Raw genomic sequence first — 21730 nt, 5'->3', positions numbered from 1 at the left:
GAAAGAAATTATCAATATCATATCTAATTTTCCTTTAATAAGTTGTCACTTTTTATATTTTCAATAGAGATATCTAAGGTTTAAATTTTTCTTTCTATGTGTATATATATACTAACTTGTAACTCATGCATATGCATTGATGCATATAAAAATAGACACATTTTTTATTATAAAAATATACATATAATCAAATTATTAAAAAAATAAATGTAATTACATGCATGTCAAAATTCCCCCCTAAGTTTAATTATTACTTATTATCATTTTTGTTCTAATAGTTGATAAGATGAAATGTATGGTGATTTTTATTGAGTAGATATATGATTGGTTTTTATTTTTTATGGTTCATTAATATTGGACTCTTAGTATTTTGCACTCGTTAATTCACTTGGCACAAAGATTAAAAAACTTAAGTTGACACGTAACACAAAATTAACCTACAATTGAAATCTAATTTAGAATTTAATTGAATTTTCTCTAAAGTTCGACTTTATATATATATATATATAGACTAGTGTATAACCTCATGCATATGCACTGTTACATTTAAAAACAATCACAATTACACATATATGAATTCAAATTATACCTGGAGTTAAAGTTACAACTTACACATTTTTAAAGTCATGAATTTCTAAAATATGTAATAGTTTATCATTATATATATACTAGACTCATCACAAGTACTTTGTGTGTGTAATAATTTTTTTTTATTTTTTTTATTGTTATAATGTTTAAAAGTAATATATAATAACCGTGTGTATTTTTTTTTTAAAGAATGAAATAAGGTAATGTGGAATAATATTTAAAAATGAGATAAAGATAGTCTCCTACGTTTTAAGCTGAATGAAGAAGATAAAAGAAAAAACCTAAAACTTAGGAAAAGTAAATTACTTTTGTAACCAGTTTGTGTTTTTTTTTTTAATTATTTAACTAAATGATAGAGATATTTTAAAGAGTTTAAGAATTTGTGTGAGGGTATTTTAGTACTCAAAAAGTTGAAAACCAAACAGGGAATCATATTATTAATAGTACACACACACACACACACACACATATGATTTAGAATTTGATTGAATTTGGACTTTTTGGTTTTGCATCTAATAATTCACTTATCACAAAAATTAAAAAAATTAGATAGGATACGTGGCACAAAATTGAAAACTTTTCGGTTTTGCACCTAATAATTCACTTACCACAAAAATTAAAGAAATTAGATAGGATACGTGGCACAAAATTGAACTCCAATCGAAATCCAATTTAGAATCTAATTCTATATTAACTTTTCGATTTTTGCACTTAATAATTCACTTGACACAAAAATTTAAAAATTAGATGCACAAAATTGGACTTCAAATTAAAAACAATCACAATTATACAATCCAAATTATAATTTTTTTAAAAGAAGTTCAAATTATACAGAAGTCCTCATGGCTTGATGAAGATTCATATGTAAGCTAATTTTTTTTTTTAAATTAAAACTAAATCATTAATTAGTAATAAAAAATTATAAAATAAGTAAATAGTTTTAATAAAAAAATTACTTTAAGTTAAAAAATTTTAGAGTTTAAAGTTTAGACTTTATCCTTGTTTATCTATTTTTATATTTTAAAATTATCATTGTACTTTATGTTAACTAGCTTGTAACTTCATGCATATACATGAATACACTTAAAATATATATAATAAGATGCATAATACAATTCTTATATATATAATTTAAATACTATTATTAGTCATTTTTATATTTTGTTAACTCTTTAAAAAAATTTGTAAGGATATTATTAGGCATAAAATGTAAATTGTTTATTTATTTTTTTAATTATTGTGAAACACTTTTTTTTTTAGATTCATTTATTCTAGACTCTTTGATTTTTATACTTACTAACTCACTTGAATGTATATTTATGATGTGGTCTCACATTTGATTTTAAAATTAAGAAATAAAACTCTTTAAGAATAAATAATTTAGGACACATGGCGCAAAATTAGAACTCTAATTTGAAATTTTAATTTGAGTTTCTCTTAACTTCACCTATTATTATATATATAGATTTCTTAATATTAGATGTAATATGAATTTAATCATTCCCATTTGAGTTATTTTTAATATATGTCTTAGTCAGTACATACAATAATAAATAAAATAGTTTTTTCTAATGATTGTTGTAAGGACATTGGGCCCAGTAATTTATAAAAGATGGCCCAAAAAATTTCTTGGGCTAAAAACTCAATCTGAGGACATCAAATGAGCTAGGGGTACATGAATGTACCTCGTAAAGAAAAGGCTAGGTGAAAATGTGATAACGTGTAGACAAATTATGTCCGAGGAAAGCTTTGTCCTCGGATATTAAAGCCGAGGTCATAGGAAGAGGGGTTTAATATCCCCAGAGCATGTTATAGAAATTCCTATGGCTACGGGAAGACACGGTACACGTGGAGGACAATAGGAAGGGCGGTGGGATATCTAAAGTAAAGCTGCTACCACCGCTCATACATTAAAGACTCTGCAATTGATATACTGACTACATTAATGGAGAAATAGGACTTGAACATGTGGTTTGGAACTTGGTCCCTGATCCTAGAGGACTTCAGGAAAATTTGATGGGACAAGTATCTAAACCCAGCATTATAACCATGAGGTGGAAGATGAGAATGGGAGAGAGAGGAAGTATAAATAAGAGAAAAGACCTTCGGAAGAGGGGAGACTTTTCTTTGAGAAGAGAAAGAATAGTATAAACCATTGTAATCGACCTTAAGAAGCAAGATTATAAATTATCCTCGGATTGTGTCCGAGGAGGAGCTTTCATTCATATTATTTCATATAACTCCTTATTTGTGCCATTGGGCCCAAAGCCTTTTCTTTCTTTGTTGTTTAAACCATCTTCGAAATCTAAATATCAAGCCCACTCTCTACAAATTTATTGTAAAAAGGCATTTCAAGCCATTTCTCTTTGGATTGTGGATCGGGAGTTCGAACTGTGTCCTTACAATTGTCTAACTAAAAATTTCAACACACTCACAAATTAAATACAATAACCAAAACCCAAAATCAAAACACACACAAAAGAGTTCAAACATTGAGAATTAAAAAAAAATATTAAAAACTTACATATTAAAAACTTACATAAGAGAAATAACTTAAATGGGTGTCTATTATTTTGCTTATTTATAGTAAATTTTCCCTCGCATAATATCCTACTAGCAAATTCAAAAGTAAAGAAGAATAAGTAAAATGGATTTATTAGATTAAAACATATGCGTAACTTACATCTTGGGGGGCAAAAAAGTGAGTTGTGTTAGATATAAGTTTAGAAAATTTTGATGATAAACTTTTAGTTTTATTTATATTAAACAATTGTTAAATGTTATCAATTAATTTGAGAAAATATATCATAACAAATAATATAAAATTAATTTAGTTCACAAAATGCTGATAATAAACTTTTAGTTTGAATAGAAGTTAACATATTGTTTTTTTAGAAAGAAAACGTGGGTTGCTGTCTAGAATTTAAGTTTAGAATTTTTTTTATAATAAATTTTGGTTGAATAGTTTTTTTTTTTAATATTTAAGTTTAGAAAATTTTGATAATAGACTTATAGTTTGAATATAATTTTAATTTGTTGAAGTTTAAATGTACAAAATTATTTACTAATTAGTTGTTCTTAAAATATTGATAATAAACTTTTAATAGAAGTAGAAGTCAAAATGTGGGCTGTTGTTTAGGATTTGAGTCAAATTTCTAATAGACACTTAGTTTGAATAGAATTTAAATTTGTTGAAATTTAAATGACAAAGTTTTACCTAAATTAAACAATTGTTAAATATTATCTCTTAATTTGAGAAAATATATCCTAACAAATAATATAAATTTAATTTACTAATTAGTGAAAGTAATCACTTCGTGCAACCACAACTTCTAAGGGTCAACTTTTATTATATAGTAGTCGCTAACCCGTGCGACGCACGAGATAGTTAACAAATGTTAAATAATTTAAGACATCTATTATCTCTAGTTTTTTTTTAGTATTTACTCCATCTGTAGTTTGCATAGAAGTCTCAACCATGTTGCCACAATCCATAAATGAAAAAATATATAACATTATTAATCATGTAAAATTTTAATAGGATCTATACATTGCTATATATTCTAAACCTTACCTCTATATTTTTTTATAGCCTTATCCACCAAAAACCACACTCCAAATAACCCTAATTCTTTCCATAAACTTACAAACTACGGAAACAATTCAGAAGTATGAAACGATAAATAACAAATCAACTAGTTATACCTAAGTTTTCTATTTCCTACTTGGACATCAAAATACCCAATACCCAAAATAATACACTACAAAATACTCACAATATTGTAAGATTTTGACCAGGACCATAGAATCACAAAAAAGTCCAAAAACTCTCCAGTCTCCATCGAATTCTCGTTATGTTGCTATTCATTAAGCCATGCTTTCCATATGCCCAAAACCTTGTTAAACTCCTCAACCTCTATTTATAATAAGTGATTGTCTCTATTAGTAATTATTTGTTAATTGCATATGAGGACCAAATTTCTCAACTAAACCTTGCTTGATAAACTAATAAAGATCTCAACTTGATGATAAAAATAATCAAAGCTGACATTGAAGACCCTCTCAAATTTGAATCAGAGGCTAAGTATTACCTATGATGCTAAATACTTTGTACCACAAATTTCACGGAAGCTAAACAAAGACTAAAACTAATGAAAAGCACAAAAAAAAAAGAGGGAAAGAAAGAAGGTAAGATAAGAGATGGACCTTGGAGGAATACTATGCCAAGACTAGAGCAAAGAATTAGAAAAACGCAGATGACCAAAAAAAAATTACAAAGATTTAGAGTTGAGGCTTGTGCGGCAGAAACTAAAAACAAAAGGAGAGAAATAGAAAATCGTGTGTTTTAAATGTAATGGAAGGGTTAAGGTTTTTATTACTATTTGAAAATCTAACAATAGAGTTTGTTATGGACTGATATTCTTAAAAGTGCGTGTGTGTGTGTGCGCATATATATAAGAGTCCTAACAGGAGTCTCTCTTTTTTCTTAATCCTAAAGTTTTTTTTTTTTTTTTTTTTTTTTTTACGTTAGTCTTTGTTTTTGAATTAAATCAAATTAAAAAATATAAATAAAAAATGTTGATGTGGAAAACTATGGAGAGATCAGAGGCTTCGGATATATATATATGATTTAAAATTTAATTGGATTTAGACCTTTCGGTTTTTTTTATCCAATAATTCACTTGTCATGAAAACTATAAATTAGATGGACATGTGACACTAAATTAACCTTCAATTGAAAACAAATTTTGAATCTAATTGGATTTGAACTATTCAAATTTTACACTCAATAATTCATTTGACACAAAAATTTAAAATTAGATGGGACATGTGACACAAAATTGAGAATCTAATTGGATTTTCTCTGAGTTTTGTCTTTTAATATGTACTAGTGTATAACTCTGTGCATATGTACGGGTATTATTAAAAACAATCACAATTACACGATTTAAATTATACATTTTTTAGAAGATATTCAAATTATACATGTTATTAGCTTACACATTTTTTAAACCATACATTTTTAAAATATGTAATGGTTTCTCATTTTATATATATATAATTAGAATTTAATTAGATTTAGACTCTTCAGTTATTACATCCAATAATTTACTTGCCACAAAAATTAAAAAATTAAATAGACACCTAGTGCAAAATTGAACTCCAATTGAAATCCAATTTAGAATCTAATTGATTTTAGATTCTTTGAATTTTACATTCAATAATTCATTTTGGACAAAAATTAAAACTTAAATGGAACACATGGCGCAAAATTGAAAATCCAATTGAAATCTAATTGGATTTTATCTTAGCTTTGGCTTTTAATATATATATATATATATATATATATATATATATATATATTAACACACACACACACACACGCGCTAGTGTATAACCTGTGCATATGCACGGTACAATTAAAAATAACTACAATTATACACATACATGAGTTCAAATTATACCCAATGTAAGGGTTACACATTTTTTAAACCATAAATATATAGATAAGTTTTACTCTTTTTTGTTTTATAAATTCACATGAGTTTACACTTTTTTTTTTATTAAGTTATTTATGGTTTATTTATATTAGATTATTCATCTTTTACACAACACTAGCTTGCAACTTCATGTATATGCATGGATATATTTAAAAATATATAATAAGATGCATATTATTATTCCTATATATATAATTAAAATACTATTGATAGTCATCTTATATTTTGTTAACTCTTTAAAAAGTCTTATAAGAATATTATTAGGTATAAAATATAAATTATCCGTGTCTATTTTTATTACAACTTAATTTTTGTTATTGTGAAACACTATTTTTTTTTTATGGTTCATTTATTCTAAATTTTTTGATTTTTGTATTCAATAACTGACTTTGATAAATATTTATGATTTGGTCCTACATTTTATTTTAAAATTAGGAAACAAAACTTTCTCTAAAAATAAATAATTTACATTAACTCACATAAAAATTTAAAAAAGTATATAGATAGGACACGTGGCATGAAATTAGACAACAATTAGAATATAATTTGAAATTTAATTGAATTTTCTCTCAGTTTTATCTATTAATATATATATATATATATAGAGAGAGAGAGAGAGAGAGAGAGAGAGATTAACTCACTAGAAAAAACATAGATAGAATACATAACAGAAAATTAGATAACAATTATAATCCAATTTAGAATCTAAATGAATTTTCTCTCGGCCTTGGAGAGAGAGAGAGAACATGTGTTACAAAAGGCTATGAGGTAATGTTTGGATACTGTGGTTTTAGCCCTTTTTTTTTTCCCTGGACGCGCACTTGTACTGTTCATTGGCCATAAACAGTGATTTTAGACCAATGAACAGTAATTTTAGATGTGAACAGTAATTTTTACATATTTAAAAATTATTTTATTACAATATTTTTTAATTTTCAACTGTATCCAAACAAACCTTAATAGCTCACATAAGGGGTGTTGTTGATCCAGTGGTGGGATAAAGGAGATTGATTGCGTAGGAGAGGGAGTAGTCAACAAAGGATTTTAACGGATGGTGATGGTTTTGGAATTTGAATTGGGTGATGTGATTACAACCAAGGCCATCAAAATGGGGGACCACAGGGGGATAAGTCAACATCTTGGGATTTGTGACCACTTTAGTGTTATAAAGGTAGGCCAGATCAAGCTTTTTTTTCTTTTTCTTTTTGTAAATTTTTAAATGGGGATCAAGCCAATTTTTGTTTTCTATTCACAAAAACTTCACACATTAACAGAAATAAATTAATAAAAAAAAGGAAAAATTGTTATGCACCTGGAAATAGGAAGTAGGTGACCTTATGCCCTTTATATACATAGATAATTATTATAGGAAAATAATTATCTCCTATTTATAAAAACTCTCCTCTTTTTTTTAATAAAAAAATGATAAAGACAACTGATTCTTGAAAAATTCTACTTAGACATGATCATAGTTACACCATTCTATTAAAGAAAATTAGGGATTGTTTGGATTTGCTGTTTCCATAACTCATAACTCAAAAATTGTGGGACCCATGGCTAAGAAGGCTGTTTGGATTTTGTTTCCAGTTTTTGTTTCCATCACTCATAACTCTGATTTTTGAGTGATGAGTTATGGAAACTGAAAACACAGTTTAGGTGTTTTCAGTTTCCATAACTCTGTTTTCAATGGCATTTTTATAATTAAACACATATGGAGGGACTTACCAGCTGTAACTTTTGACTCGCTTTCCTTTTTTTTTTTTCTTCCTTCTCCACTTTTCTTTCTTCTTTCTCTGTTCTTCCTTTCGTTCTTTCTTTTTTTCTTCCTTCTCAATTCGTTCTTTCATTCTTTTTTTTCTTCCTTCTTAGTTCGTTCTATCTTTCTTTCTTTTTTCCTTCCTTTTTTCGCCTTTCTCATCTCAGTTTGTTCCTTTTCCCATCTCAGTTCGTTCTTTCATTTTTTTTCCCCTTTTCACCTTTCTTATCTCAGGCCCATTAAAAAAAAATTAAAGAAACAAGGTTGAAAGGGGAAGGGATGTACAGCGTTTGATCGTGGTGGGACATCACAATCGGACCGGTGTTGCTTCTATTCTATATCTCTGTTGCTTCTATGGTCTCTGACTGGTGTTATGGGCTTCGGGTTACTGGGGGTTTGTTTGTGTTTCGGGTTGTTGGTGGCGTTGTTTGAGTTTCGGGTTGAATCGGTTTTGAATCGGTGTCGAAGGACGGTTTGAACTTCGACCTTGAATCAATGGGTTGCTTGCCGGTTTGGGTGTGGGTTTTTTTTGGGTTTGGTGAGCGGTGGTGGTGTGGGTTTTTTCTGATTCATTCTTTTTTTCATTCATTTTCACTGGGTTTCTGAGCTTGGGTTTTTTTTTCCTTATTTTCTTTCCTTTTCACTGGGTTTCCATTCCTTTTTTTTCTTCTCGAGTTCGTTGAGGTTGTCGCCACTATTGATGTTAATGTTGCTGTTATGGCTGTGGTGGGTTGTAGCAGCGGTGGTTGTTGTGACGGTTTGTCACTGTGGGTTGTAGTAGTGGTGGTTGTTGTGACGGTTTGTCACTGTGGGTTTGTCACTGTGGGTTTGTCACCGTGTTAACATGGATGAAGAGAAAAACATAGAAAAACGAAGGGGAGAGGCAAGGGAAAAAGAAAAGGAAAAAAAAGAAGAAGAGAAAAGTCAACTGACATTGGGTCAGTGTGTCTGGCCCACAAACAGTTGAAAAATATTGAGTGATGACAAGTTAAGTGATGGTGCCAAACGGGTGTGTTTGGGAAAATTTGGGTATTTTAAGTGATGAGTGATGAGTGACGAAAATTGAGTGAGGAGTGATGAGTGATAACAAAAAAAAATCCAAACAGGCCCTTAATGTCTGAAAACTTAGAATGCAAAATCATAAATACTTCCTAAAGTAGGTTTAGTAATAACTTATTCTTAGTATCCGTTTGGATACGGATTATAATGACTGCGTTTTGAGTTTTTGCGTTTTTTCTTTTTTTTTTCCAACGTGCATGAATAGTAATTGATACTGTTCATGAACAATAACCGGTACTGTTCAGTACTGTGCGGGAGACAAAATTACTGTACATGCATTGTTCATGGGACCCACAAGCACTTTATTCAAAAAAATATTAAAAATGGGTCCCACGATACTATTCACACATTTAAAAATTATTTTGCTACAGTGTTTTCAGTTTTCAGTAATAAATTCTATCCAAATGGATCCTTAGTCTCAATAGAGTCTTGATAGCATTAGTTGGTAGGCATCATGAGAATCAACTTTATGTCAAGAGGACTTGAATTCTAGATGTTGACTCCAACCAAGACACTCATATCAATAGTAAATGCTCTTCATTTGAATGAAAGTATTTGAAATGAAGTTGAGAATTACTTGTTAAACTACCTGATATAAGGAAAAAATTTGGTAACAAATTTGGTTGTAGTTTAAGGCTACAACTTCACTTAATATCTTTTTATTGAATATGAATTTTGACAAATTTACCGTTGAATTTCATTTCTTTTTATATCCTTTATGTTTACAAAATTTCTAGAAGATAAAAGATTAATAAATTTGTCATCGATTAAATGTTAAAATTTCAATTTTTTTGTAGTTTAAAAGTATGCAGAAAAATAAGTTTATAGATAATAGGTAAGGTGGCATGAGCAAGACACGTGCTACGTCTTGAGTGAGAAAATTAAAATAAAATTTCATTTTAAAGAAGTATGAAACTATATACATACAAAATTAATCTTATTTGTATAATAATTTTAATAGTTAATCACATACAAAGTTATAGTAGTTATTTAACATCGCTATGCCGCCACTTCGACCATCACTTGGGATTGAGATCCCTTGCATTAACTCTAGCTTGTGTTGAATCCCCTTCACTCTCCTCGAACTGGCTTTCGTCTTTGGAAGGAAGACTAGGATCGGCTATTTTTATTTCACCTCGTTAGTGAGGATCCGAACTGCCGAGGATGAGAATTACTCGTTAAACTACCTAATATAAGGAAAAAATTTGGTAACAAATTTGGTTGTAGCCTAAGGCTACAACTTCACTTAATATCTTTTCATTGAACATGAATTTTGATAAATCTACCGTTATATTACATTTCTTTTTATATCCTTCATGTTTACAAAATTTCTAGAAGATAAAAGATCAATAACTATGTCATCAATCAAATGTTCAAATTTTAATTTTTTGTAGTCTAAAAGTATGCATAAAAATAAATTTGTAGATCGAATAATAAATAAAATCCAATTAGCATGAAATTTTTCTTGTGTATTAAAAACATAAAGTATATAATTATGTTAATTTTTTAAGTATGAGTTGTAACGTGAAACTACAACCAAATTTATAACCAAACTTTATCTCTCGTGTTAAAAAAAAAGTACATTAACTAGCAATGCAACTTAAAAAAAAGAAAAAAGAAAAGAAAAAAAAAAAGCATAACTAGATTTCATGAATGTTGAACTCAGCATTCATGTTTGTATTATAAGTTTTAGGGGTAATTACAGTAAACCTACCTGTGATTTGGCCCGAAATCACTTTGCCTATCTGTGATTTAAAAAGTGTCACTTTACCTATCTGAGGTATATTCCGTTTGTTTTCTGTAACCCACCTCTGTTAAAATCATGGGTAAATATGTATTTTTGTTCAAATTTTATGTCTCTCTCTTCCCAAAACAAAAAACACATACAAAAACAAGATAAAATAAGATCAAAAGATGCTATTTGTACAATTTTTAGAAACTTGGCTTAAGAACTCCAATAAAGCACAAAATGTCTCTGTAACACGCTAAAAGAAAATAACAGCCAAAATTTTCTTACTTAAAAAAAAAAAAAAAAACTCTATCCATTATTTCTTCTCTTTGATTTAATTAATATCTCACGCACTCTCTCTCTCCTCTCTTGCTCTCTGTGTCTACCTCTCTCTATTCTCTCTACCTCTCTCATCTCTCACACTAAAATTCAGATCGGTAGTAGCACGGTGCTAACAGTGGAGGAGCACGAGGTGGTTGTATGGGTTTGGGTTTTGATTTGTAGAGAAGCACAGCTGCTTTGAGTCTGAGATTTGAGGTGGAGCATGACGTGTGGGTTGTGATTTGGGTTTTGGGATTTGGTTGTGGAGGAGCAAGAGGTGGCTGTATGGGTTTGGGTTTTGATTTGTAGAGAAGCACAACTGCTTTGGGTTTGAGATTTGAGATGGAGCGTGACTTGTGGGTTGTGATTTGGGTTTTGGGTTTTGATTGTGGTCAATCTGAGCTTGGTTGTGGTGGATTTCAACCGATGAAAGGTAGCTTGTCCCCAACACCACCACCACCACGACTGCCTGTTCCCCCACACCTAAACTTATACCAAAACCAAAGAAACTCCTAAGCTTCGTAAACGACGAAGACCAGGGATGGAGCCAGAGTTTTGAGTTAAGGGGGGCGGCTTTATTGTTGGTTTTGTGCAATGGTTTCAACCTTTGACTTTGCTACTACTTAGCTGTTGAGTTTTTTCTTTTTTTGGTAATAACAAAATTATTTTTGTTTAAAATTTTTTAAATGATAGGGTTGTTTATTTTGAATAAAATTGGTTAATTGAGCTTAATTTCTTTTAAGTTTTACTATTGGTAATTTTTGTTGTTGAGTTTTGTTTTTTGGAGCTTGTATATTTTGTTTTAGATTTTAGATTTACAAATTTTTTTATAGTCACTAAAATGAGGAAAATACTAGCGCTACAATTTTTTTTATAAATTATTGATGTAAAAAGTGGTTACTAGTAAGTAAAAAAATGATGTGAGTGATGGGTCTATGTGTGAACCAATAAGAATTTGCTACCAAAACAGTTTGTAAAAAAGTTTGTGAGTATAGTATTACTCTTAAAAGAATCAATGATATTGTTTATGGGAAAAAATGTATTTTTATAAAACGAAATTGCTAAAATTAGCACATATATATATATAATAATAATATTTTTTTAAAAAAATTTAAGGGGGCCATTGCCCCTCCTAGTCCAAAGCTAGCTACGTCCCTGACGAAGACAAACCCGCCTCCTATCACACCTCCAAAGAAGTCCTCTTAGAGCTCTAGAAAAACACTCGAATGCTCGCGCCTTCTTGCCCAGTTGTCGTCCTCAATGGCCTCGAAGAAGAAGAAGGATTAGAATTAAATGCAGAAGACACTGAGGAGTGATGAGCTACTATCAATGCTATTCGTGACAAGAGGGAGTGGTTACGGCAAGATTATTTCTCATTGGATGGTGACAGCAATAATGGCGAGGCTAACGGGTTGAGAGATGAGAAGATGGAGACGGCCACAATGAGGATGAGGAAGAGAAAATATTAATTTTCACAAAACCATCCTTTTTGATCTTGTTTCTCTTGCAATTTCGTGCTATTTTTTGTTTTGGGAGGAGAGAGACATAAAATTTGAGCAAGAATGGCTATTTACCCTAATTTTAGTGGGTTACAGAAAACAAACGGAATATATCTCAATAGATAAATTGACACTTTTTAAATTATGAGTAGACAAAATGATTTCGTATCAAACTATATATGGATTTAGTGTAATTACCCCTAAGTTTTATCCGTTCGTTCAGCTACTAATTAATAAAACGAAGGAAAAAAAAGAAATTCTTGAAAAAAAAAGGACAATTTGGATTTGAATTCCTTCTATAAAAAAGAAGAAGAAAAAGACTCGAATTCATTGTGTGCCGCCCATGGAATTTTCTATGTCGTCGCCGCTGATAGACACCCCATGTTTGAAATTTTCCACTGTCACTGCCAGCTTTGAATTCTATGATAATCACTAATCGCTACTACTTTATTAGCTTTATAGCCCCACTTCACTTTTCATAAAATGCATGATAATGATGTGATTTATTCAAGAATCTTATTAACAAGATTAGAAAAAAGCTGAATTGAATGTACAGTAAATATTCTTACAGCCGAAATTATTTCAATAATATTGTGTTTGTTTAAAATTAACTAATTAAGTATTTGTAAAGTTGTATAACAGATAAATGAGATAGCCCATCAAAGCAATATTAGCCACTCTATCCTAATCATAATAGCTGGCCAATTTTCAAGATTGTTATTGACTTATTAGTTGTCATTTTAGGTGTAACACATGCTTCAAACATCCTAATTAGTATTTACTTTTGATCAATCAACTCTTTTATTTGTGAGTTTTCAAGATTTTTGGAACACTTGATTAATCTTTGGGCAAATTGCAACTTACCCACATGTGGTTTGACTGAAATTTAAGTTGCCTACTTGTGATTTAAAATTTGATACTTTACCTACTTGAAATTTGACCAAAATTTAAGTTGCCTACTTGTGTTTAAAATTCCATGATGAAAGTGTTTCGATGGATAGTTTTTTGTCTTATTTAATCTTGTATTTTTATGTTTATTGTGTTTTTAGAGAAGAGAGACATAAAAGTGGAACAAAATTACATATTTAGCTCTGTTTTTAACAGAGGTAAGTTATAGAAATCTAACTGAGCGAACCTCAGGTGGGTAAAGTGTCAAATTTCAAACCACAAGTAGGCAACTTAAATTTCGATCAAACCACAAGTGGGTAAATTGTAATTTGGCCTTAATATTTTGAATGTGTATAGTCTTTATCCAATCAAATGATTGATTACTCTATAATGAATAAAGGTTGCTAATTTAGATCATTGGCTTGATGGGATTTTTAAGTCCTAAATATGGGTGTACTACACTTCTAATTATACATTACTCCTATAATCATATAACTTTACATCTATTAATCATAAATTCTTACTTTTATATATATATATATATATATATATATATATATATTTGTAGAAGTTTTGGCATTATTACACAAATGGTGTGTCCACTAGACCTACCTAGTGCACACTACATAGAATTCTTAGCATGAACTTAAAAGATGTGATGTATGGACAACACCAATTCCTTAATTCTTAAGACATATATGTTTGTTTTCTTCCTAACAAAGTTGAAAGATTCACTCTTTAAACCTAACAATAGGCAAGGTACAATGTATCATATAGCCTATTAGAAAGAGTAAAATAAAATAAAAAATGCAAATTGTCACAAGTTGTACCCTTTTCCTAAAGCTTCTATATAAAGTCAATTTAGCATTATGAAAAACTCCAATAGGCTGGTGTACATATTTTCAAGATTCATGATTAATAAGTTAGTTTAAGTCTCTTAATCAAAATGCCTTGGGATCACTTAAAGAAATTCTTCCTTATAATTATATTTTCGAGATAATCCTTATAATATTTTAGTGTGTATAAGATGTAGATTATATTTAAAAGGCGTAGAACACTCTAATTAAAAAAAAAAAAATTATAAAATTCACATTTCAAAGAAGCTATAAAAAATTAATATTAAAAATTAAAAGCTAATTACTTTTGAGAAGAAAAAAAAGCCTTCATGATTGTACTTGTTTTTGGCCTCATACACAAAGCACAATGTATACCCACTATACACATACATATAGTGCACAGACAAATTTAGTTGAATTATACAACCATTTCCTTATTTTTATTAGCTTTTATTTTCCACACGTAATTTAGTAATCTTGAAAATAGAGAAAAGAAAAACAAACAAAAAGTCACATCTATTATCTATTATCAAGGGTGTGACAGAAGCCCATTCGTGTACAAGATAAGTTGATCAAAATAAGGAATCATTGGTTCTGTTCATGTCATGTAGGTACTATACTAATACTGTATGCCTATCTATATCTGACACCGTAAGACACAGTGACCAATACATGACAAGTCATAAGCTTTAACATCAGAAAGAGAAAGAGAAAAAAAGAAAGAAGAAAAGAAAGAGATAAACGAAGCTTTTTACTGTTGCAAATTCCCATAAACAAAGCCTTTAAATGAATTGAAAGGTTGTTCCAGAAGTCCAAATAATAATGCAACAATGTAACACATGTACCACTATAAATTAATGATGATTGAAAGCGACCCTCCACTACTATGTCTCTAATAATTTTTTATTCTATAATATAGTTTATTGTATTTCTATTTCTTTCTCTCTCTCTCTCTCTCTTTTATATTTTGATCAGAATCTCTACCAGCTAAGATCAGCTTTGAGTAGATAAGATTGGTGGTTGAGTCCATTGCGGCTCTCTTTCATTTTTTGAAGACTACAACAGGTGAGTGAGAAAGATCGTTTAAAAAAAAAAAAAATGAAATTTTCACAACCAACGTGCTTTGAGTTTAATTTCAAGGCTTTGTTTTTAGATGTAAATTTCTGTGCTTTTGGTATCTGTGATCATCTGGGGTGTCTGATAAAGGTTAATTCTAATTGGGTTTTAGTTTTTTGGTGTTGGGGTTTTGGTGGTTTGGCTTTTAATCAAGTGGTTTAATTGGTTTCTTTGTCTTAATTAGTTCTCTCTAAAGGTTTAGTCTGCTTTTGGATTTGTATGTCTTTGATTGAGGTTCAGATTGTTGGTTTAATTTGATTCTGATATTGATTTTTAGAAACTGGGTTGTTATCTGTAGTTAGGAATTCCAATGGATTATCTTGTTTTCTCAGCTGTCTTGTTTTCTGGGGTTCTGTACAGTCATTTCTTCTTTTGCTAGATTCTTGCTTGTATGATTTTGACACTGTTGGGGTTTTCCAACTTTGATATTCCCTCTGAGCTTTCCGAATGAAATGCAGGAATGCCTCCTCCTTCTTTCCTTACCCCTCAACTGTTTCTTTTATGGAAAGTCTCATAAAGATGTTTTGTATAGACACTTTATCCACTGCAATGAAAAAATTTTGGGTTCAGCATTTGACTACACGATTGGTTCATCAGAGTCTATTGTTATAATTGCTAATCATATCTTCTGTGATATTTTTTGTAAATGGGTAGACAGTGATTCTACAGTTTAACATTATAGCCTTCTGGAACATCAATGATCATCTCTTGGTTTAGTTGTTAGATATGGCTTCATTAACCTCTAGGGGTTGAGTTGAGTGGCTCTATGGTGCGGACACCGCCCTGATTATTTTGAATGTCTTAAGGGATTTAATTGCTATCTTGATTATGATTTGATTTCCCTGCCTTATCATTTGTAACCTGGTACCTTATTTATAGGCCCACAGTAAACATTATTGTTATGTTAAATTTGATGAATGATATGGAATTGAGATTTTCTTTCTCTAGCTTGGTGCTGATGCCAAGAACGCTTACTGGTGATGCCTAAGGTCTATCCTGTTCTATGTTTTTCCCTTTTTTCAATTTTCTGGCCTCTGTCCTGTATCACTCTTGCTGTAGTTAAGGCATCTTAGAGACGGTAAACTGGGTTCGGAATTTTGAATTCTACCACCAACCCTTTTGGGGGGTAACCTTTGGGATCTATTCCTGTTATGGTTTTGTACATTTGGGATGGGAGAACTGCACATGCCTGGAAAATGTTTTGGTGCTTGAAGAACCCTGGAGACTGTATTAGCATAAATTAAAAAAAAAGGAAAGATAAGGAGAAAGAAAAAGAATATTATTGCTTTCTAGGATTGAATGGTAAGATGAAAATTCTATGTAGGGTATTGATATAATCTGTGTGAAAGGCCCTAGGCTTAGGCCAATTAGGCCATTGCCTAGGGCCCCCTTTACTAGAGAAGGCCCCAAATTTGTGGGCAAATTTTTTATTTATTTTTTATATATAAATATTTTTGGGAGATATTAAAACATTTTAGTTTACATCTTTTTTCACTATTAATAAGGCTCAAAGAATTAAGTAATGCTAGAAATAGAGATAAGACAAATTTAAATAAATAGGTCTTACAAATAGACTTGTTACTAATCACAAGTAATTCAAATAGGAAAATGTTAAAAATACTATAAATTTTACTACATAACTTTTATTTATTTAATTATTTTTATACAAGATAAAATTTTTACTCTAACCTAATTTAAGTGTATGTGTGCAAAACTCTCTTCTAGAGACTTAAATCTTGGTCATTGCCCCCCACACCCTACAAGAACTTATACTTGTGGAGTGATCACTGCACCAAGGGTGCATGGTGGTCTCCATAACTTTTATGATTTGATGTGACAATGAATATGATAGGTGGATTTCAACAAACTATTGAATGCATTTTTGAATGAATATGTGTGATTGGTGATATATCTTTGTAATTCTCATGTTGTAAATTTTATAATATTTCTAGTATATTTGTAAGCCTCATACCATTGATCACATTCATTACAACACCAGTTTGTAGTAAAATTTGTTATAACCTTAGCAATTTCTATAAAAAAAAAATCATATTAAAAAGTAAAAAGAACGGATTTAAAAAAAATTATTATATAAAATGCTAGTTAAATATTATTTAAATAATAACATAAAGACCCCATTTGAAGATTTCGCCTTAGGCCTCCAAGATGCTTGGGCCGGCCCTGTGTGAAGGTAGTGTATGGAAATTTTATTTTTTGGTAGAGTTTGTGAAATTTGAGATGTACATTGATGAGGTGGATGCTGTAGCTTTCCTAGTTCAGCAAGCTGATGATGTCTTTGTGGCTTCTTGACTGCACTGACTAATTCATTATATCTTGTTTGATGCAGGTACTTAGATATTACTTTTGATTTTGATGCTATAACGCATTTTTGGTTATATCTCAATAATTGGTAAATGGGGTCCGAAGGGCCTCCTGCACCTGCAGTAGCAGTAACAGTTCATGTGACGGGATTTAAGAAATTCCATGGAGTTTCAGAGAATCCAACTGAGACAATTGTCAGTAATCTCAAAGAGTATGTGAAGAAAAAGGGATTGCCAAAAGGTCTAACTCTTGGGAGTTGCAGCATTCTTGAGACTGCGGGACAGGGAGCACTTGCTGCCCTATACCAGACATTGCAATCTGCCATTGGTGGAAAGGATTCTGAATCTTCAACTTCTGGAAAAATTATTTGGGTCAGTTGCCCACATTTCTGATCTCCTCTGCAGCTATGTTCAAATTATGTTATGCCAAATTACTCCTTTTCCAAGTTATCAATTTTATTTTTCCTGTTTACCCTTCTCTCAATAGAAATCATAGGCTGGTTTGGAGGTCTTTTAGAATCAGTGTCAGTGATTAGAAATCATAATGGCTAATCAGCAGAGCATAACCAACAACTTTATAGCTCCACAATGTGGTCGGGAACATTAAAGAAGTACATACTGGATACTCATTGAAAAACAACCTTACTACTGTAATGGCAGCAAAAAAATAAACAACCCTTGGCTAATAACAATTCTTAACTCTACAGGATCTGCTGCAACAAGAGTAGTATTCATGAGATTAACAGCTCTATACAAACAATAAGGACTAATGTTCCTAATTTCACTTTCATTAAACGAAGTCCAATAAGTCCATACAGGAATATGATACAACTCTAGAAACCTATACATTAGGGGCGAATATGTTAGTAATGAAGATTGATATACTGTCAAAAACAGGTTGTACTGTACTGTAATCTCAATCCTTTTGATGAGGCTGATTTCCGGATTCAAACTTGTAATCTATCACTTTTGGTGAAAGGGGCTTGTCATCTCACCAAGGCCCAACCTCTAAGATTGGTATACTGTCAGCACCTCTATAAATTATGTTGCACTCTTGGTTGTTTCTCTAGACCTTAGGGAGAAGATGGAAACTTGTGGATGGTAAAATGTTATTTTTTGAATAAATAAACCATTACTGACAATTTTACTAAACGTGCATTCTAGAACCTTAATCCTAAACCAGAACCAGAATCTACACTTTGGACTTCATTGTATTTCTGTATTTATGCATTATGTATCTAACCCTCTTTAACCATATTTCTCCAGCTACACTTTGGAGTTAATAGTGGTGCAACAAGGTTTGCCATTGAGCATCAAGCTGTCAATGAAGCTACTTTTCGTTGTCCTGATGAGTTGGGATGGAAGCCCCAGGTTAGAAATAATCCCTAAGTTTCATGTTCATGCATGTTGGCTTTTATTTGTTTTGACATTTTATATTTAATTCATTGAACTTTCCTTGTTTCATGTTTTGTAGAAACTCCCCATCATTCCTGCAGATGGTGACATTTCACACACTCGACAGGTAGAATGGATTTCTTTTTTCATGATTTTTCTGATTAAAAGGGTTTCATAATTTTTTTTTTGTCTGTGTATAAACTCCATTAAGTTTCTAATCAACCTTATTTTTATTCCTATATTTACTATTTAACTATCAACCTATTGCTTGATGGACTGCAGCAATAGTCAGTATGAAAGAAGGAATGTTATGTCAGAAGTTTGGTATAATATGCCATCTGAGGTCACCTATCTTAAAGTGCTTTCTTTCTTGTTCACTACCCTGAAATTCCAGTACATGTGATGGCCAGTCCTCTGCTTGTGTATTGAATTTTCTATTGGTTGGAAGATTTGTTAGTTTCATAGGAATGGATGTGATTATAGGAAGACAGATTTTCCGTATTTTTAGTGGAAAAGAAAGGCAAATTTATGATATGGGAAATAGATTGTGTTAACCTTCTTCTGTTAACTTGTATAAATTATTTGAGTGGTGGTCTTTGCTGGAGCTGCTGTTTTTATCAGTGAAAAGAGCATTTCCAACTGCTGACATGCATTGGGAAGTAATTTTATAGAAAAGCTCCGATATAATATTTTTCAGTAAGTTTTGATGGCATGGGGGCATCATATGATCCCACCTGCCCCCCCCCCCCCAAAAAAAAAAAAAAAACTAAGGAAAATGAAAGGAACAGAAACCCCAGACAAAAATGTAACCATTCTTCAATAGTTAACCAAAGCCATTATGGAATAGTATTAAGAATGATATTTACTAAGGGTTCAGTAGGATACAGTTACACATGCATCAATTTTGCCTAATCGTTGAGATTGGCAAAAACATTTAAGAGATGGTGCTCTTTATTTTGCTGTTCAAGTTGAATTGATGCCTGTGTAGAGAAGGTATCTGCTTATACTAGACTGCATGTCATAGTTGCCAAAAAGTGGAATGAATTCATAGTCACAATGATTCAGATGGATCGATTGGACAATTGCTTTTTTTTAGTCTGATTTATTGATGACTATAATATATATATTTATATATTTTTTGGCTTCACCCTTCCTAAAAGAATTTCCGGTGCTAACTGTGCGCAGACTTCTCTTCCTGTTGAGGAGATTACCAAGGCCTTAGCAAAGATGGGTTACGAAGTGATGACATCAGATGATGCGGGACGGTTTGTATGCAATTATGTTTACTATCATTCCCTTCGGTTTGCAGAGCAAAATGGGAACAAATCGCTGTTTGTGCATGTGCCTCTCTTCTTGACTATAGATGAGGATGCACAAATGCAGTTTGCTGCCTCCTTGTTAGAGGTAATTGCTTCTTTAAATTAAGAGCATCCTGCCACAACCTTATGTCCAGGAGCTTGTGTGGTTGCCCTTATATTGGTCATGTATGTAAAAAAAGTGGTTGGATACATAATAAATAGCAAGTGTATTTTAATGAAAAATGAAACTATGGCACATGCAATTCATGTATTTTGGTGAATGCTTTTTTAAGGGTACTGGTAACTCGCCGAAATCTCTTGAAATCTCTTATGCCAATTTGTGAATGAAATGCCAGTTTTATTATAGTGTTTGTCCCATTTAATTTATTCTTTATTCTCTGAACTTCACTGACTCATGCTTTTCATCATGTAGTTTGCTCCCGGAGATAAATCTTGATAGCATGCATTTACAATTAACATTGCGTCTATAAAAATTCATGTCCTTGTGTGTATTCAAAGTAGGTGATATCTTTTTTATGTCTTGCTAAAGACGTATTTCAACCCACAAATCTTCTTGTCTTGGAATCGTTAGAAATGATCAGACAAACAATTATGGAATCTCGAGCACCGTTGTAGGTTGCACGTTTAGCACATGTTTGACTGATTTATATTGTAATAATTTGAAACTATTTGTTTAGACAAATGGTTATACAACCATGACCTTTAACCATTATCAATGTAGTCATGTTACAAAGTTACTGTCACACATCTTGTGGATCCTTTGATTACACTATACACCAAACTTTAGGTCTTAAGGTATTGTTGAAAACATTGTCCATATCTCTGGATTGAGGTTGAGGCGGATGGTAAAATCGTCCATTGAAAGGGTTTCATAAATTGGTAGGCATACAGCATACTCGTTAACTACCACGTTGGCCTAATGGTTATAGTGAAGTTAAGGTGAAAAGCAAAACTAACCATTGAAAGCATAACAAGGAAAGAGGATTGTAAGTAACCCAGTCAGTTGTGTCCCAAAGTTTGGAGAAATTATTTTGTGCATCTAGCGTCCTATACCTTCCTCTCACATCAAAATGGATCTCGTGTGTAGAGCCTACAGGTGAGACCTATCATTATGTAATACACAGGTGCATTGGATAATTTTATCGAAGTTGAGGTCAAAAGAGCACTCATGTTGCTAAAATTAGGTTGTTACTCTGAGCTGGGTTTATTAAGGCAACAGTTTTGCCTTGGACAAAATCTTTTGGTTATAAATTGCAGCTAGTGCGTTATGAGATATTTGTATTGGACAATCTCGCTGTTTCAAGGGAGACATTGTCGCCACAGTAAGTCTACAGCAGCCCAATCCATTGGCGAAATATTTATTAAATTCTTTTTGTTGAGGTTAATTTATGTTATAAAGTCT

At 31.2% G+C, this 21730-nt stretch overlaps 1 protein-coding gene across 3 annotated transcripts; it reads left to right on the top strand.

Moving 5' to 3' along the window:
* Positions 1-14991: 14991 nt before the first annotated feature.
* Positions 14992-20673, top strand: LOC142628014 (uncharacterized). 3 transcript variants are annotated; one of them, XM_075801940.1, is made up of 5 exons: positions 14992-15242; positions 17641-17986; positions 18881-18985; positions 19089-19136; positions 20195-20673. In XM_075801940.1, the coding sequence occupies exons 2-5, from the start codon at positions 17708-17710 to the stop codon at positions 20432-20434; spliced, it is 672 nt and encodes a 223-aa protein (XP_075658055.1). In that variant the 5' UTR covers positions 14992-15242; positions 17641-17707; the 3' UTR covers positions 20435-20673. The 3 variants fall into 3 exon arrangements, with proteins under 3 accessions (XP_075658055.1, XP_075658057.1, XP_075658056.1); XM_075801942.1 differs by having other exon boundaries at positions 15236-15332; XM_075801941.1 differs by lacking the exon at positions 14992-15242 and adding an exon at positions 15246-15383.
* Positions 20674-21730: the final 1057 nt, after the last annotated feature.

This window comes from Castanea sativa, chromosome 3 (genome assembly GCF_040712315.1).
Source record: "Castanea sativa cultivar Marrone di Chiusa Pesio chromosome 3, ASM4071231v1".
In the NCBI taxonomy this organism is placed as follows: Eukaryota; Viridiplantae; Streptophyta; class Magnoliopsida; order Fagales; family Fagaceae; genus Castanea; species Castanea sativa.
The sequence above is the reverse complement of the archived record's forward strand: the minus strand, read 5'-3'. Positions and strand labels throughout refer to the sequence as shown.

Bases quoted from the DNA above. Each gene is read 5' to 3' on its own strand.
- LOC142628014 (XM_075801940.1), top strand. From the start codon at position 17,708: ATGGGGTCCGAAGGGCCTCCTGCACCTGCAGTAGCAGTAACAGTTCAT. The intron at 17,987-18,880 runs GTCAGTTGCCCA...ATATTTCTCCAG, and splicing joins CTTCTGGAAAAATTATTTGG to CTACACTTTGGAGTTAATAG. The intron at 19,137-20,194 runs GTAGAATGGATT...AACTGTGCGCAG, and splicing joins ACATTTCACACACTCGACAG to ACTTCTCTTCCTGTTGAGGA.